Genomic DNA, 26,311 nt, shown 5'->3' with positions numbered 1-26,311 from the left:
ATGCAAAACTATTACATGCTCCGAGGCCAAGCGGGACATCTGGAAATGGCTCATGGCAAGATGGAAGAAGGGATGCCCGTCGCGCCCCGTTCCTCGCGGTGCCACGGTGGCTCTTGGGAGGGGAGAGGGGGGGGGGAAACATTCAAGCATTGTTCCCCCATAGAGAGGGGCCGACTCCTTGGCAATTCTGGAGGAGGCGTTTCCTGGACAAACCTTGCTCATCTTTCACAACAAAACAAAACCTTTCTGGAGTTTATTTTAAACACCTGCCGGAAAGGATGAAAAAAAAATGTGTCGAATTAGATTTTTTTTTAAAAAAAAAAAAAGACGGTGCAGTTTATAGATACAGGATTTTTACCTGAGCCTCAGCATCCTGCAGGTGACTTTATGCAAAACTTTGGTACGACGGATGGCCAATAAAATTTGCAAATAAATAAAATAATTTTCTATTGTCGCCTGGGACAACGAATGGTTTTTAACTCATTGGGTGGGGGAAAAAAAATACTTTGGATGAGGAGAGGGAAGGGCTTAAGACTTTTGTGCTGGATATGGCTGTTTAAATGATTCAAGAAATGGTTCTCGACCATCCACATCACCATCCTTGAGTGCCATCTGCTCGGACCGTTCTCTGTTTTGGCCACGCAGACTTTCCCAGCTCAATGCGAACACCGGGATCGCCCTGGGATCTTCTCAAAGGCCCCCCACCGTGCATATCACCAAGCAATGCCAGGACCGCCGCATCGCTCCGAAGGTTGCCGTGAATTAAACGTCTGAAGATGGAGGCAATTCACATGAAACCACTTTCCTAGACCTGGCTAAATCCACTCGGAGGAACGGTTTCCGTCCTGTCTGGTGTTGGGAGGGGCGGGAATGCTGCTGCTACCATTCTGCCATGCCACACAGCAAAAGGATTGTGCAAGCAAAGAATTTTGGGCTGAAATCCAAAAACATTACCTAGGAAGGGGACGGGGTGGGGTGGGGGGAGAAAGGCAAACTGTGAGTGAGACTCAATCGGTGGTGGATCTTCTGTGAAAAGACTTGAAAGTTGTCGCGGGACAGTTCAAAACGACGACATCGTTCTCCCGTTGGGTCCCTCGCAGCATTATCCCCATTTTCAGACCGCTTGGGGGCGGGGTTTTTTTTTGTGTGTGGTTGTTGTTTTTATTAATTATTAACCGGTTGGAGTTTTGCAAACAAGACAGTCTCGGTTTAGATGAAAAAGTTAATAAACAAAATGGCGACTCCAATGTTTAACAAGATCACCATGACGACTAGGATGGGAGCTGAACCCTGGAACAGAGGAAAGAAAAAGAGGGAGAGGATTATAAGGGGGACCCCCCAGATCAATTGGGGGGGGAAGGTGAGGTGGTCAATGGCTGCTGGAATTTCCACATCTCAGGGAACCCCAGAACCAATGATGCCCAGGTCCCAGGGTTTTTCAAACTTGACTACTTGGTGGTGGACTTCAACTCCCAGACTTCAAGGTTGTGGGAGTTCAACTGTGGACTGGCTGGGGAATTCTGGGAGTTGAAGTCCACAACATCTTCAAGTGGCTAAGGTTGAAAACACTGTGTGGTCCAGTGCAAGGGTTTGTTGAGTTCCCCCTTTAGGAGGTTTCTTTCTTCACTGTCCCCTGCTCAACTGACTCAACTTAAAATGATCCTTAAAGATTGTCCCTGAGTCATCTCCCTCAACTTTTCCAGTTGTGATGTCTCCGTCCCGTTTCCACCGCAGAAGATGGGACTGAGAAACTTCACGCCTTGCATTAAACCATTATTGGTTGACCCAGAACTAAATATATACAATTTAAGCCATGAGCCCCAGAGGCTAAATTCTTCTATCGCGCTCACCAAAGTCAACTAACCCACATTCAGAGTTTGGGCAGTCGAAGCCAAGAGGCGAGGCGAAACATCTGCACCTGGCTTTTGGGTCAGGAGTTACTTTGCCCCATTTCGCGAGAACACCCACACAAAATACTCTTCAGAGTGCCCAAATCCTCCAGTGGAGAGATTCCCTTCCTGAGTTTGGTTGAGCGAAAAGGAGGCTCTGGGAAATCTGTGGCCTCTCCAAATGGAAGGAATTCTTTTTTTTTACAGCATTCCTCTCTCACCATCCAGGAAAAGCAGCAGCTTTTGGGTGGCAAAGCACGTAGAAGTACTCAATAGCTGCAGCGTCGCCCTGCAGATAGATGCCTTCAAGGAGCACTTGGGGAGTTTCCTTACACATATCTGCAGGATTGGCATTTCAAGAGGAAGGGATCTGGCAGAGTCTCAATGTGTGTGTGAGAGAGACAGAGAAGGGATGGAGGGAGGGATGGAGGGAAAGAGAGAGAGAGAGGGAGGGAGGGAGGGAGGGAGGAAGAGAGAGAGAGAGAGAGAGAAAGAAAGAGGGAGAGAGAGAGAAGCACTTCCCTTTTCCAACGTAGGAAAAACATCCCTGTTGCTGCATAGCAACACACTGCTAGGATGCTGGCCAACCAGATCAACAGCTCACACACCTCTTCCCCCCCCCTGCCCCCCCCTCCCAGTAATACCTGGCTGCCCAAGCTTGGCTTTATCCAGGTAGATGCACATCCCTTTGGCCATCTGCCTACCAGCCTTTCAGAATCCATCTGTCCCTTCAATCTGTATTTGCAGCCTTTCAGTTTAGCATAAAAAGTCCCTCTTTCCTGATCCCCACGGCTGGCAAACGGAGACTTTACACGAACTGCAATGGACCTGCTGGGGTTTTCCTTCTTCGCCAGCTCCAGAGCTGCTCTGAGCATTCGGAGTCTGGGGCTGCAACACGTAGGCTCACAAAGGCTCCATGTGCAGCGGCCAGATGGAGGGTGAGCAGGGACCACGCCAGATTGCGCCACGAACTCGGCCGTTGCAAAACGCCCCGGCGGAATGGAAGCAGGGACAGCCACGTGCAAAAGAGGAGGAGGAGGAGGAGGTGGGAAGTGATGTTTCAGGAGGAGAACAGGTGGGCCACAAGGATGTCCCTGTCCTTGCAGATGGAATGATGAAACAGGGGAGGGGAAGCCATTCAAGTGGACCCCTCCTCATAACTGTCTCCGTTTCTTCCTCTTCTAGGTTCTACGTTTCCAGGCTAGGGAGCTTTGAACAAGCCAAGGTAAAGATTTGAAACTCCCCAGGGCCGCCTCCTGAGCGCTAAACGCCCAACTCACATCGAAGAGGGTGCTCTTCCCGAGTAGGACTGCACAATGTCGCCTGGCGGCTCCTCGGAGGAGAGCCTTCTCTGTAGCTGCCCCGGCCCTCTGGAACGATCTCCCCCCTGAAATCCGGACCCTCCCCACTCTCTTGGCCTTCCGAAAGTCTGTTAAGACCTGGCTGTTCCGGCAGGCCTGGGGCTGTTGATCTTTGACTGAGCTTCAGCCCCACTAAGATCGAGTGCATGTTGTGTCCTTTTTTAATTCGTTCTGTCTTATATTTTAAATTTTTAATATTCTCTCTTTTAAACTGTTTTTATGGAAGCCGCCCGGAGTCCTCCGGGATTGGGCGGCATACAAATCCATTAAAAATTGAAGTTGAAATTGAACTAGGACTAAGAGGGCATGCGCTGGGCTACTGGATTTGGCGGTATATAAATGAAATAAAAGAACAAACCACCAGGCGAGCTCTGAAGACTCCAAGGTAAAGGACAAGGGGTAGTTGACCCTCGGCACAAACTCAAAAGGGAAGTTGGGCAGTCATTCCTTGCAAAGGGACTGGGACCCCACGACTGGCTACGACTCACTGGATAAACCAAATCAGGTTCAGCACTATTTGACACTCCTATGTATGTATATAGGATACGTATATGAGACGTAACCTAGACTTCCAGCACATTGCAAAGATCTTGTGAGTGGCCAGCAAAACTTTGCAGATGAAAGAACCTCAGGGCACCCATCGTCAGAGGGACAAGGGCTATTGGGGCATCTCATGGCTGAGTAAACCAAGGCAATCCCTTCTATTATATCAAAGGCTTCCTCAGACCAAAAGCCACTGCTAAGAACGTTGCATAGTGCTACCTATTCTAAGGAAACTGCTTCGTTTATTTATTTTTCTTAAGCAAATCAAAAAAGGAGAATTCTCAGCTTGCTTACTTTGCATAGTAGACAAGGATTTGTAAAAAAATCATGTTCAACAGCCTTTGTTTTTAAAATTAGATCCCCCTAATTGGTTCTTACAGATGATGGGGAAAAAAACCAGAGACAAATAAACTAGCGCTGAACAAGGACGCCACCAAGTGGGAGGGGAAACCTGGTTGCCTCCAATATTCTTTTACGGCAAAGATCATGGAGGAATGACTTGAAAGTTACGCATTCCATCCCTGACTGTCAACAAACCACATTCTATCTTGGTTGATGTGGGATGCAAATAAGAGCTACCACACCAGTCCAAGAACCGTCCGTTCAGTTGCTAAGCAGAAATGCTGAGGGTTTTTAAGCTGGAATGGATAATTTTAAGGGAGCTGGTACTTGAGAGACCGCCTGCTGCCAATTACCTCCCAAAGACGCATTAGATCACACAGATTAGGCCTCCTCCGGGTTCCGTCTACTAGCCAATGTCATCTGGCTACTACCCAGGGGAGGGCCTTCTCTGTGGCAGCTCCGGCCCTTTGGAACGAGCTCCCCGCAGAGATTCGGACCCTCACCTCTCTCCAGGCCTCCCGAAAAGCCGTTAAAACCTGGCTGTGTCGGCAGGCCTGGGGCTGATGAGTTCCCTTCCCCTCTCGAATCGTGTGGCTGTTGGTTGTTTTAAATTCCCTGAACTTTTTGTTGTAGTTCTTGTGTTTCCCTTCCCCTCCTTTGGGTTTGTGCGCCGCCTTGAGTCCCGCCGGGAATAGGGCGGCATATAAATAAAATGAACCTCGAACCTGGTTACTGTCCCCTATGCCCATGAATGGATGAGACTGCTTTCAGCTTGCCTCTCACCACCCCAAAGGTGACTGATACTTGCGTTGCCTTGACACACTTTCAAAATTCCACACAACAAGTCTCACTGCGCACCACAGCAGAGGCCAAAATCTCTTATCCTCTGCTGCCTATCTTAGTCGGAGGACACCATTTGGTCTGAGTGGAGAGTCAGAAGGTAAATTCAGTTCAAAGTTTGAAATATAGAATTAATGGGGAAATGAACCAAGAACAGCATGCAAGAGGCCGCTCGCGTATTCCATGCATACTTTGTATGCATGCAGAGCCCAGAGTCTCTCTCAAGTGGCCTAGTCCTCATCGCCAGGGACCTCATCCACCCGGGGCTTCAGCATCACTACTTATGAGGTCTCACAGACAAGCCCATCCAGAGTGCTCCACTTACCGCGCTGGATTTGAGCTCATCTCCATTTTCCTCCTCTGATTCTAGTGCAACAGGTAAGGATTTCTGTGGTGGAGAGCAAGTTAAGTCCCACCTCAACAGCCGGGGTTCACCTTTATCCCCGAACCTCAGGCTCTCTAGTTTCTGCACTGCTGGCTCACCAGAAGATGCTGGCCGGAAGTTCTCCTTGTTCTGGGAGGATGACCTCAGCCTCTGGACGCCAAAGCCCCGCTCTTCCCCAGGGTGCTGTTCTTCAGCCAGGTTCTTGCTCAGGCCCATTTTGCCGTGATGCCTTTTTTGGGACTGCATCTCTTGCATGTAAGAGTCCATCCTCATGAGGGGCTTCATCTCCATCTCGTAATTGCTCAGCTTCTCCTCATCCAGCTCCGAGAGCTTGTTGCTCCCCGAGCCGTGGTGGTGCGGGCGGTGATAAGTCCACGAAACCATGGTCGGAGGGTCTGCCCACCGCTCCCGTGGTTTGTGATTGGCGGTACCATGCTTGGGCCCACCACCACCACTCCGGCCTCGAGGGTCTTCCAATTGGCCGCTGCGCAAGACCCCGCCTCTTATCCCATGAGGCCCACCCTCCTTGTCTTCGCCCCAGCTGTTAGGCCTCATGAACTCCCTACCGCGTCCTTCCAACAGCATCTGGATCTCCCCACCCCGCTCCTCGTCCACAGAGACCTGTCTGGTGAAGTGGGCATTCTTGTTCCGACAGGAAGGACCCAGAGGTGGGGATGAGGAGGGGCTGGCAGGAAAGCTTTGGAGAGGGCTGTCGTCCGGCGTGAGGTCCGAAAGTGTCGTTCCTTTTCTGTAGAGTTCCGGGCTTTCCTGCTGAAGGGGAGTCCCAGTGGACAGGACCTCAATCTCATCGCTTGAATGCTGGTGCTTTGGCCTCTGACACTCAAGCCCTAGAAGGTGAAGAAGGAGCAGAAGGTGAACAAGGAGCAGAAGATGTCTATGGAGATCCCCAGTCCTCCCGGCCATGGCTGTCTCCAAGGTGCTTTTTCAAGAGGCAACTGGACTCCGTTTTCCTCTTTGAAGATGTTTCGCTTCTCGCCCAAGAAGCTCCTTCAGCTCTGAGCTGAAGAAGCTTCTTGGACGAGAAGCGAAACGCTTTCAAAGAAAAACCAGAAAGTCCAGTTGCCTCTTGAAAAAAAGCCCCCTTGAACAATAATGAGAAAATGAGCAACAAGGTGGTCCTTTCATAAGGACCCCCTTCCTGTTATCAGTTCAGGGGGAGGCAGGAGAATGCCTGCCCATCTTCTATGTCAAGCAGAGATCTTAGTGACTGGTGACAAGAGAGGCTAACCTCTTGTACAAAACAAAGCTAAGTGTCTGGAGGTCCCTTCAAGACTGCCAGTTTAATGGCCTCACTCGTTTTCATGAAACCTCTCTCTCTCTCACCAAAGGATTCCCTGAAGACATTGCACAATCCTCACTGTATTTCTCCAGGCAGGGAAGGGGGGAATCCAGTCTTAATAGTCGTATCTTTATAAAAAACATAGACTCTTGAGTTTAGCTCTCAGCCCTTGGTTAAGAGTTCTTTTAGTACCAGTAAGAAAATAAGTTTGCCACGGCTGTCTTCTAGGATTTGAATATTTACTTTCTGGCCTGCAGTCACTTCTGGATATGCTCCTGGTTTTCTTTCCAAAAATCAACCAGGTCCAACCGTGCCTATTTTTTTCCAAAATTACTTAAGGTCCTGTAAGGGGGTACTACCACCTTCTGCACGGCAATACATTGGTTAGGACCAATCAAAACTTCACAAAGGGATCTGTATGCTTTCTCCAGAACTTTCTCTAGGAAATAAACGAATAAGCAATTAAAGTAACATTTCTGCCACATTCTTCAAATCGTCTTGGCAAATAAATGGGGGGAAGCGACGTTTACTAAAAAGAAAAATAAGTGGGAAAAGAAAATGTTGAAAATGTTAAGTACTTGGAAGGTTGGCAGACCACTAAAACGTGATGAAGACGACTAAAAAAGACACTCATACCCATTTTTTTGACTCCTTTGTGTATAGGTAGGATAGAGTGGTGCGTGGCCTAGAGGTGGCGCTCTCGCCTCACAAGTAGGAGGCTGTGAGTTTGATCCTAGGTAGCGGCAGATACTTCTCTCTCTGGGCACAATGAGAAAATATCTGCTGCAAACTCCACATTGGTGACGGGAAGGGCATCCGGCCAGTGAACACTTGGCTCCATTCAGTTGCCCCAACTCCAGCCCGATACAAGGGATTATGGGGGTCATTCAAAGACAAAGAAAAAAAAATCATCTGTAGGAAGGGTAGCGCTTGGTATACATTTCCAGTGAAGATCAAAAGAGTTGGGTAACGTTTTTTTCCAACTAAGAACTTGTATTCAGAGGAATTGTGACCTACACTCACTTCACGAGACCCACCATCAAAAACAGGCAGCTTTTCAGCCTTGTCAACCCCAACCAGGATCCTGACTTTTCTGACCTTTAGCCGGCGGTTGCTCCTGAATACAACCTTCAAAAATTCAAATTCCAATGCTTGTATTTGTAGTTTGAGGAATAAATCCCTTCCATCAGAGAACCAGCCCCGTTTGCAAGCAAACTCCCACGAGCAAAGCTTGTTTGGGTAGATTATGCACATATGTACAATCCACACCCACAGCTCTCACCACAATGCGAAATGACTTGTCAAAGCCTCAATAGCCCAAAAGGGAGAGAGATAATAAAGAACCCTGGATTAAAACTACTTAAATCTTTCCTTTTTCACTAAGTTAGCAAAAGCCTTCAGCTCAGGGCAAAGACGAGCATTGTTTTGTTGTGGCAAACGCGTACTAATTAGTGGGTTACTTAAAGAAGGCAGCTGACATCTTTTCTCCCATCCTATTTTTGGCCCTGCCCAAGAAGACAGATACAAAAAGAGCACAGAGCTAAGGCAGGCCCTTCTGCCAAAAGACTCCGCAGATCCCTCTTCCTGGCTCTCTGCAGGGCTGCTAAGACCCTTTGGGGTTAGGTAGGTCTCCAAACGCTGTTTATTCGAGCTTTGCGGTGACTTGGGCTGCGGTTTCTGACGTGGGCTGTTCCGTTCCAAAGGAATGAATTTTGCACCGTTATTTCAGGTTCTCTTTTTGTTGGTTTGTGTATTAATGTTCATGATTTTCAACCCCGCACAAGCCAGAAAATTAGGCTGTATATAAATGGGCAATTACTAATGAATCACATCAGATCCACTAGATTCCTTTGTGCTTTCAGCAGTGGCTGGGCTTCAGCCTCATCTATCGTGCTGCTCCAATGATTATCACTGGGGAGATGTACCCCGTTCTTGAAGAGAAAAGAGGAGAGGAGAGGAGAGAAGAGAAGGAGAAGGAAGGAGGCAGGAAGGAAGGAAAGAGGAGAGAAGTGAAAAGAAGAGAAGGAAAAGGAAGGAGGGAAGGAAAGAGACGTGAAGAGAAGGAGAAGGAATGAGGCAGGAGGGAAGGAAAGAGAAGAGAAGAGAAGGAGAAGGGGAAGGAAGGAGGCAGGAAGGAAGGAAAGAAGGGAGAAGTGAAGAGAAGGAGAAGGAGAAGGAAGGAGGCAGGAGGGAAGGAAAGAGGAGAGAAGAGAAGAGAAGGAGAAGGAAGGAGGCAGGAAGGAAGGAAAGAAGAGAAAAGTGAAGAGAAGGAGAAGGAGAAGGAAGGAGGCAGGAAGGAAGGAAAGAAGGGAGAAGTGAAGAGAAGGAGAAGGAGAAGGAAGGAGGCAGGAGGGAAGGAAAGAGGAGAGAAGAGAAGAGAAGGAGAAGGAAGGAGGCAGGAAGGAAGGAAAGAAGAGAAAAGTGAAGAGAAGGAGAAGGAGAAGGAAGGAGGCAGGAAGGAAGGAAAGAAGGGAGAAGTGAAGAGAAGGAGAAGGAGAAGGAAGGAGGCAGGAGGGAAGGAAAGAGGAGAGAAGAGAAGAGAAGGAGAAGGAAGGAGGCAGGAAGGAAGGAAAGAAGAGAAAAGTGAAGAGAAGGAGAAGGAGAAGGAAGGAGACAGGAAGGAAGGAAAGAGGAGAGAAGAGAAGAGAAGGAGAAGGAAGGAGGCAGGAAGGAAAGAAAGAGAAGAGAAGAGAAGGAGAAGGGGAAGGAAGGAGGCAGGAAGGAAGGAAAGAAGAGAAAAGTGAAGAGAAGGAGAAGGAAGGAGGCAGGAGGGAAGGAAAGAAGGGAGAAGTGAAGAGAAGGAGAAGGAAGGAGGCAGGAAGGAAGGAAAGAGGAGAGAAGTGAAGAGAAGGAGAAGGAAGGAGGCAGGAAGGAAGGAAAGAAGGGAGAAGAGAAGAGAAGGAGAAGGGGAAGGAAGGAGGCAGGAAGGAAGGAAAGAAGAGAAAAGTGAAGAGAAGGAGAAGGAAGGAGGCAGGAGGGAAGGAAAGAGGAGAGGAGAGAAGAAGAAGAAAAGGCAGTCAAAGGGAATCAAGATGTTTCTCCATTTCTCCAAAGGGAGAAACAAGAAGGGGTCCACAAAACATGGCTTGCTCCCTGCTGTGGGAATACAGCCCTGCCTGCCTAGCCTAGATGTAGAGTCGAGAGAAAAGAAGCTGAGTCCAGGGTTCTGCAGAGGTTCTTCCGGGCTGTACTGACCGTTTTCTCGGTGCTGGAAGGAAGGTGAAAAGTCTTTGGCAGTGATCCTAGCAACCCGCACTTCCTCCTGAGATTTCTGTGCTGCTGTCACGGCGGCATCGGCCTTCGCTCGCGAATGGGAGGTCCTGTGGGAGACGGGAAGACAAAGGTATGAACGGTTAGGGTGCCTGGCTTGGGCAAAGGAGCAGGCGATGTCTGAACAGGGGAAAGAGGAAGCCCAAAAGGAAGACAATGGGCAGAAAGGAAAACACACACATTGTTGGGACTTCCTTGGCAAAAATCACAGCGAAGAAATGTACTTAGGCCTGTGTACAGGTGGAGTTACAGTTTCCAGCACAAATCAGATCACGATACTTTCCCAGCCAATTTTATTGTCAAGAACCTAAGTTAATGATAATATAGAATCAACGACGAGAAGCTTTCCAAATTTCACCCAAAGAACAGAAGAGGCGTGGTGGGCTCGGCAGATTTGAAGGGATTGGATCAAAGCCAATGGCTGGAATCAGGAAAAAAATGGAATAATGTAAATCACCCATCAGCAGATGAGGGGAGGAAAAAAGAAACAGGTGACAAGATCCCAATGCAAATGTTTGAATCACGACTGTTATGAAAACAGTTCAAAATTTAACAAACTAGAGACACTCAAAAAGCTGGACAATCATCTTTCATTTGAGCTTTAACTCCTCTGTTGTTAGGCTAACTCTAAACAGATTGTATCATTCCTCGCTTTTTCAGTCATAAACTATCTGGAATTTCTTAGTCCCGTATTTATTTTGAATATAGACAATCCATCTTCTCCACTCCGGTTTATATCTCTCATTTGAATGGTCCTTGAGATATGCTGATATTTTAGCCATCTCTGCTAAGCTTGTTACTTTTAATGTCCATTCCTGAATAGTAGGCAAATCTTCCTTCTTCCAGTATTGCGCCACCAACAGTCTTGCTGCCGTTATTAAGTACAAAATCAAGTTAGTCTCTATAACAGTACAATCAGTAGTTATACCTAACAGAAATAAAAAAATATGGAACGCTTCACGAATTTGCGTGTCATACTAATTTTTTTAAAGTTTATTTTAGAACATCTTTGTTAAAGATTTATACCCTGTATTTGTTCTGGGAAGTCAGGGGGGGGGGAAGGTTGGGGGGGGTTGGGTTCAGGTGGGGAGGGTGGGGGAGGGGAGGTAAATATTTGTAAAGGCCTTTTTAAAAAAATTCCAATAAAAAAAAAAGCTGGACAATATTTGATTTTAAGGCTACGGCTGCTGGATGGAGGGTAGGAGGACAGGCATGTATGTAGTTTGCCAAATTTACACCGTCAGCCATCAACCTCTCTGGCTAGTTCAGCCCCCAGCCCCTATCTTGACCTTCCGGTCAAGTCCCATGGGTCAATGCTGAAACTCAATTGCAGGAAGGCATCTAGAAGAGTGGTCTAAGAGTTGAGTTGAGTTGAGTTTATTGATCTTGTATGCCGCCCACTCCTGAAGGACTCCAGGCGGCTTACAATAAACAAGGGAAGGGGATAAATAAACAAAACAACACTTTAAAATATACAACATTCACAGTTACCGTGGGGCTGGATATTTCACAAGCCCCCCCCGGTCTGCTGGAGCAGCCAGGACTTGGTGGCTTTGCGGAAGGCCGGGAGGGTAGTAAGGGTCCGGATCTCCACGGGGAGCTCGTTCCAAAGGGCTGGAGCTGCAACAGAGAAGGCCCTCCCCCTGGGAAGTCACCAGCTGACATTGGCTGCCGTTAGAGGTGGAGAATAAGGCTGCTCTCCTTCAACCTGGCACATACCCCCGTTTTTCTACCCGCAGCAGTTTCTGTAGCCACGAGAGAACGTCTAGGGCTGCAGTCTCCCCTTATGCTCCAAAACACCACTGGCCCGGTCCCACATCAGGTGTCGCACATGTGGGTTTTTTTCTCTGGATGTACAAATCATCCCCCACGGATGAAAATCAGCATCGCATAAAATTCATACTGGTTCCATTATCCTTCCCGTACTACAGCTGGATGATCCTTCCCAAGGCAAATTATATAACATATGCCTGCAGGCTAAAATTAATTTGTTTTCACTTGTGATGCATCAGTAGCAACATGATTCTTTCTCTTCCAGGTAAAAACACACTGGCACCAGAGCCAAACGGTTGGAGGCCATTAAGCAGGTGGCCTGCTCGATTCTACAGGAAGTCCTTCTTGAGTGACTGTCCCATTCAGGTAGGACAGTGATATAAAAGCCAGCCGGTGGATATTTGTGGTGGGAAAGGAATGGAGCTGATGATGGCTGGACCACCCTCAACTAACAATCCTGTTCCTGCTTCATGTAAACGTCATTTTGCAAAAGGAACACATTAGTTTCTCAACCTTGGGGACTTTAAGATGGGGGGGACTTCAACTCCCAGAATTCCCCAGCCAAAGTGGGCCACTGGAATCAATCTTGGCTTTTGATGTCTGAAAGGTGCTTTTTGAAAAGACAACTGGACATTTTTTATATTTTTCTTTGAAAACGTTCTGCTTCACCTCCAAGAAGCTTCTCCAGTTCTGGATGGGCGGCTTCTTCAGCTTCTTGGAGGAGAAGCAAAACATTTCCAAAGGAAAACCAAAATCAAAAAAGTCCAGCTGCCTTTTGGAAAAGCACCTTTGGGATAACCATGGCTGGGAGGACCGAGAATCTCCACAGGCGTTCTGCTCTCGATGCAGCTTCAGATGAAAACCCAAAGGTTTTTGGACCTTCTGGTTCTTCTTTGAAACCAGAATCGGAACCAGGATGATTGAGAATCTCCACAGACCTTCAGAGGAAAAGGCCATCATCAGGCAGAAGAGCCTCCCACGGTATCTTTGTGGTCCAACCTTTGGTGGGCCAATCTGGGCAGACCTTCCCCTTGGAAGGATCTCCGTGTAATAGCCAGGCGGTTACCATAGAGATGGGACAGAAGAGGCCACAGGTGCAGAAACTCCTGCTAGAGCTGAAGGCACAAAACCTTCTCTTTTTCCTAGAGAGCTCTCTTGGAAACAAAGGCACCGAAGGCAAGAAGGGAGGGAGTGGGGGAGGTTTCACCTCCAAATTTAGACTGAGCCACTGTGGGCTGTTTGAAGGCACAGCATCTGGGTGCTGAGGAGGAAGGATGGAGAGGCAAAGCAGGCTTGAGATCAGAGAGAGCCATGGGGAGGGTTGCTCCCCCAAAGGAGCAAGAGGCAAGAGGAGGGTCCACCCAAAGGGGATCGGCTTCTCTGCACAACCGTCAGCCCGTTCAGGATCAGAACCCGGGCCCTCCTGTCCAGCTTCAGGGCCATCGTTTCTGGCTCTCTCTGGGTGGAAGCAATCCATGGAGAAAGAAAGAGAGCTTGATCATCCTGGCCTTTGGTGCAAGGAGACTGGCGGGAGATGAATTATTCAGTGCCACTGCAGATGTTGGCTTCTGCCTGCAGACTTAAGGAGCCATCCGTTCAGGAGGAGGAAAAATGCAAGAAGGGAGGCTGCCCTGTTTGACTGGGATCCATGGAGGGGGGGGGTGGAGGCAAAGGAAGGAGGAAGCAGCTGTTGGTTCCTATGGCCTTGCGTGGGAAATGTTAGGCCTGCAGCCATCTTTCCTTTTGGGTCTCTGTCCTGCCACACTTTCTGTTATTCTACTATGCATTTTCTATTGTGGGAAAATGGGAGGGGAGATTGTATGGAGTGAGATGCGATGTAGCCATAACAACATTCTTCCTAGAAAGCCAAGGTCATCCTTTGTCTCTGCACCTCTGCACCTGACCGGAACTGGATGGGTGGAAGCTGCCAGCATGGCAGTGGGAGATTGGACCATGGGATGGACTTGTGGGTGTGGGGGGGGGGGGGGCAAGATCTTGAACTTTCAACTGGGTGGGGAAAACCGGGAAGCTTTTAGATTCGGGTTTCCCCAGATGTGCCAACGTGGCTCTCTTAATAAATTGGAATTTTGAGCAATACTTTGCCTTGGACTCTAATTTACTTTTGGATGCTATTTGGAACCCTGACATTAACCCGAATCTTCAGAGCCCCCTTTTTACATTCTGTGATTCAGAATTGTTAGCCTCTCTACCCTTAACTCTTGGGCCATAGAGTATGGTTTGGTGGTTCAGAAGGCCTTTCAAATCATAGTCCTTTTCACAATGGATTGTTGAATATGCCACAACTATCTGAACTTGCACAATATTAAACTGGAAAGTAATGCAACACCCTTACAAAGAGCTAGATTCACGAAGGCTACTACGCCATGTATTAATCTTATTTTCTCGACCAGGAATAGATCACCTGGAAGCGCATCGTATGTTCCCTGGCCAACAATAGTTGGCTGGTTCACCTACAAGACAATGACATGGACCATGAAATACAAACCAGGTTAACTAGGTTTTAAGTATCACATGGAGTCGAAAGTCAACAAGTCATGATCAAGATTTGTGTGGCAACTGCAACCAAAGTTGAGTTCAGCCATGATTTGTTGACTTTTTGACAATCAATGCCAAAAGGAAGCAACATTAGAAGATACGGCATTAGTTATGAACCAGGTAAGTGACTCTCACTGCTCACTGTAAATACATGTCAGGAAAGGGGGGGGGGGGGAAGAATTGAAATAATATTCTAAAATTGTAGGCATTAGAACTTCCTGCCCTGAGGATGCTCCAGCTGCATAATTATGAGGGGGGGGGGCCTTTGGGAAATCAGAAACCAGAGATTTCCATCCATACAGTTCAGTTTCCACCTTCTCAAGACCGCCACTGTCTGGTAAGTTTCCCCCCCCCCCCGCCATCTTTGAAATTCCACCTTTAACTACATCTATGACCTCATCCGATTCGCAGCAGCTTGCCATCAGCACCTAATCAATAATTTATTAAACTAGTAATCAAATATCAGGTTGTGGAAGTAAACCATTAGCCAGCGCCATTAACTTTCTGTAGACAATTTCCAAATCTCGTCTATCGTTACCACTGTGCTATTATTCCCTGCTCGCTCCCTGGAACGAGGATCTTAGCCGGATCTCTAATTGGGAAAGGAAAAGCAGCTAATGCAACCTCTGGCATGACACAAACATCTGCTCTGGCACTCTGAAACCAGACAGGGAAGCCAGTGTCCTGAATTACAAACAGCCAAGGCCTGGCTTCTTGGCTGACAATTGACTCGTCTTAATTGATGCTTTGGAGGAAGGCTGGAGAGCATGCAAAGGCGGCTCAGATGCGAGATGGCTCTTTCAGAAGAAGATGCTCCCAGATAGCCAGAGACTGTTCTCTCCCATCTTTACCAGAATCTATCTCCTAGTAGTACCTGTAATATCAGCTGTAACGATCCACTTGCGGAACTCACTCTGGTGCAAGATGGAAGGATTCTCCTCCAACCTAGGCTAGGCAAATCTATGGGGATGAAGACAGGGACAGGGGACGTCAGAAGTAGCCCCTTTCTCAGTAGCAGTTCTTGGGGGACATGCTGGGCGCCACTGCTGCTCCTGGGCATCTAGGAAGTTGCCGTGGTGAACAGTCTGGTTCTGAGTGGCAGGAGGCGAGGGACTTTGGCGGGGTCTGGTTATCATGTTCCATCATGGAGGCTTCTCACTGCAAGTATGGTGATGCTGTCATAGGGCAGTTTGGATCTGGGGTGCTTCAAGTTGGTCCAGAATCTTCTGGTCTCTCAGAGCATCCATGCCATTCAAAGGGGACTTTCCCTTAGGACATAATGGGTTCTTCTCAATACTCCATCAATGGGATGGCAGTCCCTTTCTTTTTGACCGACGTGTATTTCCTGCTCATTCATGAAATCAGAATAGATCGAATACATGCCTTATCTTCCATCACAGTGGATGAAAGAAATGGAGTTTGTGCTTGTTTGATTAGCTTACACCAGTGCTTTTCAACCTGAGCAGAAGTTCACACTCCTTAAAAGTTGTCAAGGTTGAGAAACTTGGGTGAAGATGGTTGTATCTTTTCTTGAAGGTGAAATTAAATATGAATTAAAGGAGATGATGTATGTAACGCAGGGAAAAGGTGTGTGGGGCTATGCTGCAAATTCTTTTTTGACTTTCAACTCAGGATGAGTCACCTGTATGTGCTCAGCATAAGACGAAGCAACATTTAGGGGACATGGAGTGATGGGGGAACATCACTCCATCTCCATCTGAAAGGCAACATGGCATCTGTCTAGGTACCTTCCGTCACAGTGCATGAAAAATATGTGCCCAAATGCGTTTCTTTTGGGCACATTTTTAATCCCAGCCTGAGAGCCTTAAGAGGGGCATCAGGATGAGTTAAGAAACAGACTCCATATGCAACTTTTTCCCAAGGTGCACTTTGGGTGGTCTCTAGTCACATCTGTTAGGCCCAAATGTATGTTCATATCCTAGTGGCGCTCCTCCGAAGCACATGTTCACCAGGAGACGTAAGTGGGCTTCAGAACCCAAGGAGCTGCTTTTGGGTTATTTCGCGATGACAGCTCTGCATACAAAACCCGTGTACCAAATATGTCTATACTGGTTATTTACAGATTGCAACTTAATTAACATCTGGAGAGGGACTTGCATTTCCCACCATCTGTCACTTCTAATGAAACACTATCAAGGGCATCAAAGAAATGACTGATTAAGACAAGGCAGGCAGGAAAAATTATGCACAGGAAATGTCTGGAGGGGCAGGAAATCAAGCCACTGAGGGTGCATCTGCAAGGGCTATCTTTTTCATCTCCACTCGCCTTTTACACAATATCAGATGCTAACAAGGAGAGGCTCGTGAATTAAATCAAGCTGGGAAGATCTTTCTCTGGATCTGCCGCTTTCTTTCCCATTGTTACATCCCGGGCGTGGACTGGAGCAACACGTTTTATAGAGCTATTGCGGAAAAGAGATTGGCAGTAACGGATGCTTGGGACCGAGAACAACTGACATGTGACTCCTGAGAAAAATACATCTACCATCCCACCCTGTGCCAACTTTTATGCAAAACTCATCCTACTTGGGTTGTATGGTCCAAAATACTTCAAAGACTCCAAATATATTGGAAACTTCTTTCACTACCAGATCTTTAGCTCCCTAACCCAAGACCACCAACACGCCAAGTCTTACTTCTCTTTGGTTCTCTGTGTTATGTGACTTACAACAATGACTTATAGCTTAGCAAGTCAAGTACACCCAGCCAACTGCAGTTTCGTTAATAAACTATAGCTAAACAAGTCTTGCAAGGAGGGGTGGGTGGTCATTCTCTATGAAGCCCGTCATGGCACAGGTCTGGATATCCGTGGGGCCATTTGTCTCCAAGGGTTTCTCCTCACCCAAACAATATCTGACAGGGTTGATGTTGGAGAAGAAGCTGAACTAGGAGGACAGAAAATCATTGCTACCTCTCTTGAAGAGCCCCATCATGGCTGTTCTTTACGCCGAAGACCTCCCCCCCCCCATAATGAAGATGATGGTCTGAACCTCTACCTGACTTTGTAGACATGTTTCTGTCCTCTTGTTTCAGTTTCTTCTCCTGGTGGTAGAAGGAAATTTTGAGACGTGGAGCACACCAACCCTGTCAGATATGGTTGGGGGAACAGAGACACTTGGGGACAGATGGTCCCAAGATGGATATGCAGCCCTGTGCCATGAAGGGATTTATAGATAATGACCAGCAGCCTCTTATAACATTTTAGGAGTCTAGTCTCCATTATCTTTTTTTCCCCCCAAATGGACAGCTGGACCTTCTGCTCCTCAGTAACTAGTGAATGGTCACAGCCTGGCATGAAGGGCGAATCGGGTCGTGATTTATTAGCCTGAATCAATAGCAATAGCAATAGCAGTTAGACATATACCGCTTCATAGGGCTTCCAGCCCCTCTCTAAGCGGTTTACAGAGTCAGCATATCGCCCCCACAGTCTGGGTCCTCATTTCACCCACCTCGGAAGGATGGAAGGCTGAGTCAACCTTGAGCCGGTGAGATTAGAACCCCCGAAGTGCAGATAGCAGTCAGCTGAAGTGGCCTGCAGTACTGCACTCTAACCACTGCGCCACCTTGGCTCTATGGGAATCACCCATAGAGCCCTGGGCCTGTGAAGGCACGCAAGAGGGAGTCCTTCGGGATTGGGCGGCATATAAATATATTTAATAAATAAAAAAATAAATAAAAGTTCAGCCAAGGTTTTCCATATCATGAGCAATTCTGTATCACTGTTTGTTGCATCTGGAGGCCCCGCAGTTTGGAGTGTTGTTGGGTGAATCTGACATGGGCAGATTCTGAAATAATTTGATTAGGATTTAGTCATCTCCTGGCTCTGATGCTTCCCAAATGTTCAAATACAGCTTGGCAAAACAGATCAAAATACCCTTTTCTTTAAAAAGAAAGGTTTGAGGGAACATAGAGTGAAAATATGTTTCTAAATCTTTACTTAAATCCATTTTGTACCCCGTTTCCCCCCCCCTCCTCCAAACAACAAAATATCAGTAGAAGCAAACTGGGCTGGGCCCTCTAAGCTAGTGTTTGTCAACAGCACCAGCTTTAAGATGGGTGGACTTCAAGTCCCATCTGGCTGGGCAATTCTGGGACTTGAAGTCCATCCATCTTAAAGTTGTTGAGGCTGAGAAACATTGTTCAGGGCTCCCAACCTTTTCTATACCCCGCAACCCTAGAACGCTTCTGATATATTCTCACACCCCTTACAAAAGTAAATAATTATATGCCTGTAATTGTCCATATAGGCTATAATTTTGAAATTTCTAAACCCAAGTTTTTGTACCCTCTGGAACATCATCTTGCACCCCTGGCCCTAGAATCTAGATCGACACACACACAACAGCTCACGGACAGGCTGTTTTGCCCATCCCTCCAAAGGGTGAAAAAAACCTTTAAACTCAACCGAGTGGGAACCCTTTGAGTAGGTTGGAACCCACGAAAGACCTCGGGCATCATGTGCCCTGCCTCGTCGAACGCATGTCTCGTTGAACCCAGTGGGCTGCCAAGCGTCGCATGATGCCACCTTGACAAGCCACAACATTACAAGGGTAATCAAAGGGATTGGCGTTCATTGTCTAGCTAAGCCGGGGCTGAGGGCAAAGCCTTTAATTATCTGGATTACCGAAGAATCCAGGGCCAGCTATCCTTTCCTCCCGCTGCAGAGCACGTTCAGTATAACCTAAAGTAGAATCAGACACAGCCTGCTTTTCGGAAGGCCAACCTCCTCAGGAAGGAGCAACGCTTGTACAGAGGCTGCTTCCGGGGATGGCGCCCCTCATTAAGGCAGCCAGTGATTAGAACAAACTCTTTCTGGCTTTAGACACTAAAATCAGGTGCGAAGAGTCAACGGCCCAACAGGCCTTGCTGGAAAGCAACTTTCTGCCTGCCAAATGGAGGTCCTGGAATTGTCTTTCAGCCACATCTGAAAAGTCTCCACTCCCAAATTTTGCCCTAAAGGAACCTTTCCTCAAAGGAGCACCTGAGGTGGATGCAGGCACCCCAGAATTTCCTGAAGCTGTTTCCAAAACCTATTTGGAAGGTGCCCCATTTATAATACTTCCAGAGGGAGGGAGAGAAGGAAGGAAGGAAGGAAGGAAGGAAGGAAGGGAGGGAGGAGAGAGAAACACAGAAATGCACATGATTCTACCAAGTTGCCTGAAAAGAAGGAACTTGAGGGGACGAATAGAGCTCTTCTTCTCTTTCAAATGGCAGGAAAACTAGTTTACTGTCTCTGGTTTTTGGACAGTAAAAGCAGCAGCAGGAGGAGGACAAAGAGGAAGGAGGAAAGAAGAGGAGGAAGGGGAAATGATTTAGGCAGCCCAAAGGCAGCTCTGGAATCCAAATGCATTTGCACCAGACGGATCTTTGCCTGGTTTCATGTGAGCCATCCGCCTTAAGCGCTATATCCAGTCATGATTAGCTCTTCCATCTTTCCGGGGGTTTCCCCCCCCTCCCCTCCAAATTAATCTCTTTTGGAAATATATCACGGTGTTATTAAGAAGTTTGATAATCGCAGGGCGCATTACGTCCACCATGATTTAGTTCACCTTTCTGGATTTATGTGAAATATGGAACCATAAATCAGGCATTTGGATGACCTCACCTCACCGCATACCCTGAGCTAAAAGGCGCCTGTGCGAAGTTCATTAATAGTCCCTATTTTCATATTGTTAGCGTATTTATTTTAACATTTGTATGCATATGCACAGAATTTCAGAATTAGGTGATGGTGGTGATGATGATGATGATGATGTCCATGGATGTCTACCCATTTTATAGAGCAACTTTCTGAAAATTCCCTAAGGAGCAACATGTGTTGCAAAGGATTCCAGGTGTTTGCAGTTAAAACATCTGCAGAATGCCAGGTTGGGGGAAATTCCTAGAAATGCTAGTTGACTCTGGAGGCTCACACCCCCAAAACAAATGAAGGGCCCTCCTGATTTAAACCAACAAAAATATCTGAGCCTGATCCTTGACGGGGGGGGGGGGGCTGCCTCTCCTTCTCCTCGGAGGAAGCCGCTTTCTCCACCACCCAGGGGCCACACGGTCCTTCCTCCCTGCAATCAAACTGGCAGGATTAGTAGCTGAGCAGCCTCGTCTGTGGCAAGCTGGGCGTGGGGTGGATGGGGGCTGAGACAGCAGGAAAGATGCCTGGCAGAGAGGCGGGAGGAGGAGGAGGAGGAACAATAGGAGGAGGATTGCTGGAGGAGGAGGAGGAGGAGGAAGAGAAGCAACAAGAGAAGGTTTGCTGGAAGAGGAGGAGGAAGAGAAGAGAAGGAAAAGAAGCAATGAGAAATTGCTGGAGGAGGAGGAGGAGGAGGAGGAGGAGGAGAGGAGCGGGGGAGGAGGAACAGGAGCAGGAGGTTTGTCCCAGATGTGTGTGTGTGAGGGGGGGGGGAAAGAATCCCATTTCTCCCTCTTGTACACGGCTGGCCCTTTCCCTTTCCCCGCCTTGACCTCCTTCGCTGAAAAAGGAGCGCCTCGCCAAAGATGAATCAGCGGAGCCTCTGCCTGCCTCCTTCCTGTCTCGCTACCCCGCCGCTCCACTTCTGCCGGCTTCCATCTGGCCTTGTTGTTGAAAAACACCCAGAGAGCGCAGGGACAGAACGTTCTGCGCCAAACGCTCCCTCCTTCGCCCCGCTTCCAACCTCTTTGGCTTTGGGGGACCCCCTGGCAGGGTGGACCCCCCGTACCCAGCACCCCAGGCCTCATTCCAGGGACCGGGGGGAGCGAATCCAATCGGCGAGAGGCTGCCCAGCCGTCACGTTTTTTTCTTCCCGACCAGGAGCTGAGGATGGGCAAACCCTGCAGAACTATTTTGGTATTCTGTAGCAGTGAACGAGGAGGGGGAGGGGGAGGAAGAGGAGGAGGAGGAGGAGGAGCTCCGCACAGGAGCCTCTCGGCAAGCAGAGCAATTTATTTCACTGGGTTAGGGGGGGATGGAGCCTTTTCCGGCCCTCTCCTCTGCTGTGCTTGTGTGCATTGAGAAAGGAGCCCACCCTGCTGTCCCCCCCAGGGGAGTGTCATCAGGGAACATCTGCCGCCTGGGAAGGTGTCCTTCCGCAGGTGTCCCATCTCCAACCTTTCTGCCTGTGGCAGCTTCGGAAACAACATTTCCCGGGGGTCTGCCGGAAAACCAAGGCTGCTCTGAGCTTCTTCTTCACCCACCATTGCAGGCCTTGGTCTCACCCTCTTTAGGGCGCCACAGACATTGGTCACCAAATGTGGCATCATGAAGACTTGTGGACTTCAACTCCCAGGATTCCCCCATGGCTGGCTGAAGAATTTGGGGGGGGGGTGTGTGTTTGAAGTCCACAAGTCTTAAAGACAGCAAAGACGGACAGATGGACGGACCTCTTCTGAGACCTTTCAGATGTAACACAACCAGGGATGCCCTCTTATCTATGTGCCGTTCGTAGAGTGGTTCTCCATTGTTATTTGTGTCTCGATTCAGTTCTCTTGGGGGTCGTCTGAATGTCCAGACTGGGCCAGGACAATGTCAGAGAGGCCCTTGTGAGGAAGCGGCCAGAGAGAAGGGTGCCAAAGTGAGCCTTGTGTTTCTGAAACACAACTCATTTGCAATGCTGGGAGATTTACCATGTTCTCTCGGGATTGACAATTCTCTCGGGATTTATTTATTTATTTGTCTTGTATGCCGCCCACTCCCGGAGGACTCCGGGCGGCTCACAAAAGACAAGGGAAAGGGGGGAAACGAGACAAAGACAACATATTAAAAACAAAACCAACATTCACAATTTCCGTGGAGGTAGATGCTTCTCAGCTCCCCCCCAGCCTGCTGGAACAGCCAGGACTTGGTGGCTTTGCGGAAGGCCGGGAGGGTAGTAAGGATCCGGATCTCAACAGGGAGATCGTTCCAGAGGGCTGGAGCTGCAACAGAGAAGGCTCTCCCCCGGGGAGTCACCAGCCAACATTGGCTGGCAGATGGAATCCGGAGGAGACCCAACCTGTGCGATCTAATTGGTCTGAGAGAGGTAATCGGCAGGAGGCGGTCTCTCAGGTACCCAGATCTGATGCCATGTAGGGCTTTATAGGTAGCGACCAGCACCTTGAAGCGGATTCGGAGACTAATAGGTAGCCAGTGCAGCTCGCGGAGGATAGGTGTAACGTGGGTGTACCTTGGTGCACCCACAATCGCTCGCGCGGCTGCATTCTGGACTAATTGGAGTCTTCGAACACTCTTCAAGGGCAGCCCCATGTAGAGTGCATTACAATAATCCAGACTTGAGGTCACAATTGACAAACAACACTTCTTATGCGCTCATCCCTTCAAGCGTTGGATGACGGCTATCATCCCATTTCAGTGCCTGCATTCATGGACACTCCCTCTCTCCTCTAAAATGGATCAAGGTGGGAACACCTGTCCTACTGTTTTCCCCCTGAAAAAACTCTCTCTAATCATCCCAATGGAGTCCTGAGCTTCTTCCTTGTGTGCAACTTCATAGAGATTCTGCCCAAACCGGAGCACGGACTTTAGTCTTAAGTCTTGCTCTAGGAAGAAGGCGTATCTACATTTATCCTCTGGTTGAGAGTATTTTTCTCTACCGCTGTTACCTGTAAAGGAGGTGTCCTTCTCTCTCAATCATTCAGCCCAGCGGCCTAGAATGAGAAGACCTTCAAATATGCTACCCGTTAATCCAAGCTCTGTGATGGCCAGGTAAGATTACACCAGGGGTCTCCAACCTTGGCAACTTTAAGCCTGGAGGACTTTTAACTCCCAGAATTGCTGGCTGGGGAATTCTGAGAGTTAAAGTCCCCCAGGCTTCAAGTTGCCAAGGTTGGAGACCCCTGGATTATGCAGAATCTGTTTGGTACACAGAGTGACACGGAAAGGTGAATCAATAAATAACATATAGAGACATCCCACTTCTTTTCTTACATTACTTATTCACACATCCCAAGGCTTTGACAACTGTCATGCATGATAATATGGCTATTAACGCCGCCACCTGTTAAGTGCTAACAGAAAGCCTTCCCTCCCCCCCAAAAAATGGGAATATTCAGTCGTCCATCTGTAAACCAGGCATGGCCATTCTGCCTCCTTCCATTAATATCCCTGACTGCATGGCTGAAATGGTTAGGTTAGGTTCATTTAGCTTGTATGCCGCCCTACTCCCGAGAGACTCAGGGCGGCTAACAATAAGAAGGGAAGGGGGTACAAAAATAAAAACAACAATTAAAAATTCAGCAACAGTCATAACATCGAATGGGGCTGGATAATTCAACAGCCCCAGGCCTGCCGGAACAGCCAGGTCTTAGTTGTTTTGCGGAAGGCCGGAAGGGTAGTAAGGGTCCGGATCTCAATGGGGAGATCGATCCAGAGGGCCAGAGCTGCAACAAAGAAGGCCCTCTCCCGGGGAGTCGCCAGCCGACATTGGCCGGCATATGGAATCCGGAGGAGGCCCAGTCTGTGGGATCTAATAGGTCTTTGGGAGGTGACTGGCAGGAGGCGGTCTCTCAGGTAACCAGGTCCGATACCATGTAGGGCTTTAAAAGTAATGACTAGCACCTTGAAGCGTGTCCGGAGACCAATGGGAAGCCAGTGCAGCTCGCGGAGGATAGGTGTAACATGGGTGTACCGAGGTGCACCCACAATCACTCGCGCGGCTGCATTCTGGACCAGCTGAAGTCTTCAAACACTCTTCAAGGGCAGCCCCAATGTTGTCAATGGCACAATTTCCCCACTGACTTGAGACAAGAAGTTAAATTAGTGGGGCTAAATCCGCTGTAGAATCTGCACTCCAAAACATCCTACTGTCATGCTTGCAAGCCATCTTTTCTCTTGGCACTTCAGGCCTGCCACACTTTCTACTGTGGGAAAATGGGAGGGGGGGGGATTAAATGGAGCTGGGTGATATGTAGCCATAACAACATTCTTCTTAGAAAGCCAAGGTCATCTTTTGTCTCTGCAACTGGCCGGAACTGGATAGGAGGAATCTGTCGTCGTGGCAGTGGAAGATTGGACCATGTGTTGGGGAAGGATCTTGAACTTTCAACTGGGAGGGAAAACTCGGAAGCTTTCAGATTCGGGTTTTCCCAGATGTGCCAACATGGCTCTCTTAATAAATTGGAACTTTGAGGAATCCTTTGCATCGGACTCTGATTTTATTTTGGATTCTATTTGTAAACCTGACATTAACCCGAATCTCCCTTATATTGGACGCTGTTTGGAACCCTGACACCTACAACGTTTTTTTTAAAAAAAGCTTAGGGGATGGAGCCCCATCTCTTTTATCTGCTCATGGGGCTTTCAGACCCTGAGAGGAGAAGCGGAGCCCCAATTTCTCCAGGCAGTGATGGAGCCTGGGCGATCTCAGTCCAAATCCTCCTGCATTCTTACAAAAATCCAAGTTTATGCTAAGCAATCTGCTCCCCGTCATTATGCTGAGCAAGAGAAAGAATTGCCTAAGAAGGAGCCTGGCCTGCACAATCCTTGCTCTGTGGAATTTGGCCCGTTGTGCCATTGAAAAGCACCGAGGGTAAAACCTTGGTTTTTAGTAGAGAGGAGTGGATTCAAGCAAAGGATACACCCAGCAGGCAGTTCTAACACAGACGGTGATTGTATCAAGGGAAAAAGAAGCCCCCCCCCCCCCCCAGCAAATTGTTCCTGGACGGTGATGGATTCCGAGCTCTGATTTAGAGGATGCCACTCAAGGAATTGCTGCTGTTCCCTTGTTTACTTTCCGTCTCCTAGCTGAGGAGAAGAGAAGCTATGATGATATGGCTTGCTGAATTCCATAACTGAGTTTGTTTGCAATAGACTGTCACAGAGGACTACGAAGCTTGCAAGTTGCACACAATGACCAACTCAGCAAAACAAAATCTACCTACAGCCTTCTCCAACTTACTGGAAGCAGAATTCCACCAGTTCTCCATCAGAATTATTCACAGGTGTTCAAAACTCAGATCCTATGGAGGATCTAAAGAATGGATTCCAAACTCAACGCCTTCAAAAACACTAACCACAAGAATGCATGTCTCCTCCTCCTCCTCCTCCTCCTCCTCCTCCTCCTCCTCCTCCTCCTCCTCTTTCTCCTTGCTCGTCAACCCCCAAGGCCATTGCCAAAGACCTACCTGGAAGCTGCAATCTCCGCTTTCTGCTTGGCGATGGTGGCTGCCCGCTCGGCTGCCTCCACGGCCCGGTCCACCTTCTCGCGGATCTTGCTGGCCCTCAAGGGGATGAGGTTCTTCCGTTTGCCGCTGACGAGAATGTTCTGCTTGTACTTCCCCTCTTCCTTGGTGCCGTCGGGGAAGGTCATGCAGCCGTAGCCGTGGCGCTTGTTGGTGGCCCACTCCCCTTCGTACTTGAGGCCATCGGAGCGCTGGCTGATGCCAAAGCCGGACCTCTTGTCGTTCTTCCACTCGCCCACGTAAATCTCCGTGGTGGTGGCGTCGATGTCATCCTCGATGACGGAGATCTCGGTCTCGGCTTCGCCCAGGCTGATGGTGGAATTGATATCGCTGGCGGTGGAGCTGACGGTGCTCATGCCCGCCTCGCTGCGGAAGGAACTCTGCTTGCTCCGCTGACTGGCTAGCGAGCTCTTGGACTCGGATTTGCGCAACTTGAGGCCGCTCAGCAGGGAACGCCGGAATATGCCCTTCTTCTTGCTCTTCAGGATCTCCGCGTCGCTGTGGGCCATCAAGACAAATCCCCCCCTTGAGACGGCGGGGCTCCCAGCCACGGCAGGGGACGCATCGGGGTGCAATGCCGTGCCGTTGGTGTGCTCGCTGCGCAAAGAGTTGATCGATGTTCTTAATGGCGACCGGATAACCGCAGCCATGCCGTATGGGACACTCTGCCGAACGCCGTAGCCCTGGCGCATGCCTCCGGCCCACTGGCCTTGGTATGTCCCTGCGAGCGAGAGGGGGGAAAGGAAAGGAAAGAGAGTCACAACCAAGCCTTCTCAGCCACACGGTCCTGTAGGACTGTGGGGTCACGGATCTATTCGCCCACAACCTTCACGACATTCCATTACATTGGAGCTCATGGTACATTTTAACTTAGATAGAT

At 48.7% G+C, this 26,311-nt stretch overlaps 1 protein-coding gene across 1 annotated transcript in view; it reads right to left on the bottom strand.

Moving 5' to 3' along the window:
• Positions 1–318: 318 nt before the first annotated feature.
• JPH3 (junctophilin 3) overlaps positions 319–26,311 on the bottom strand; it is a 39,987-nt gene continuing 13,994 nt past the window's right edge. Inside the window, exons 2-5 of the mRNA XM_032230254.1 lie at positions 25,375–26,152; positions 9,856–9,980; positions 5,301–6,208; positions 319–1,290 (exon numbers count right to left, since the gene is read on the bottom strand). Coding sequence (XP_032086145.1) covers positions 1,210–1,290; positions 5,301–6,208; positions 9,856–9,980; positions 25,375–26,152 — 1,892 coding nt within the window. The 3' untranslated portion in view covers positions 319–1,209. The remainder of the gene's footprint in view (positions 1,291–5,300; positions 6,209–9,855; positions 9,981–25,374; positions 26,153–26,311) is intronic.

Source organism: Thamnophis elegans, chromosome 14 (genome assembly GCF_009769535.1).
Source record: "Thamnophis elegans isolate rThaEle1 chromosome 14, rThaEle1.pri, whole genome shotgun sequence".
NCBI classification, from domain to species: domain Eukaryota; kingdom Metazoa; phylum Chordata; class Lepidosauria; order Squamata; family Colubridae; genus Thamnophis; species Thamnophis elegans.
The sequence above is the reverse complement of the archived record's forward strand: the minus strand, read 5'-3'. Positions and strand labels throughout refer to the sequence as shown.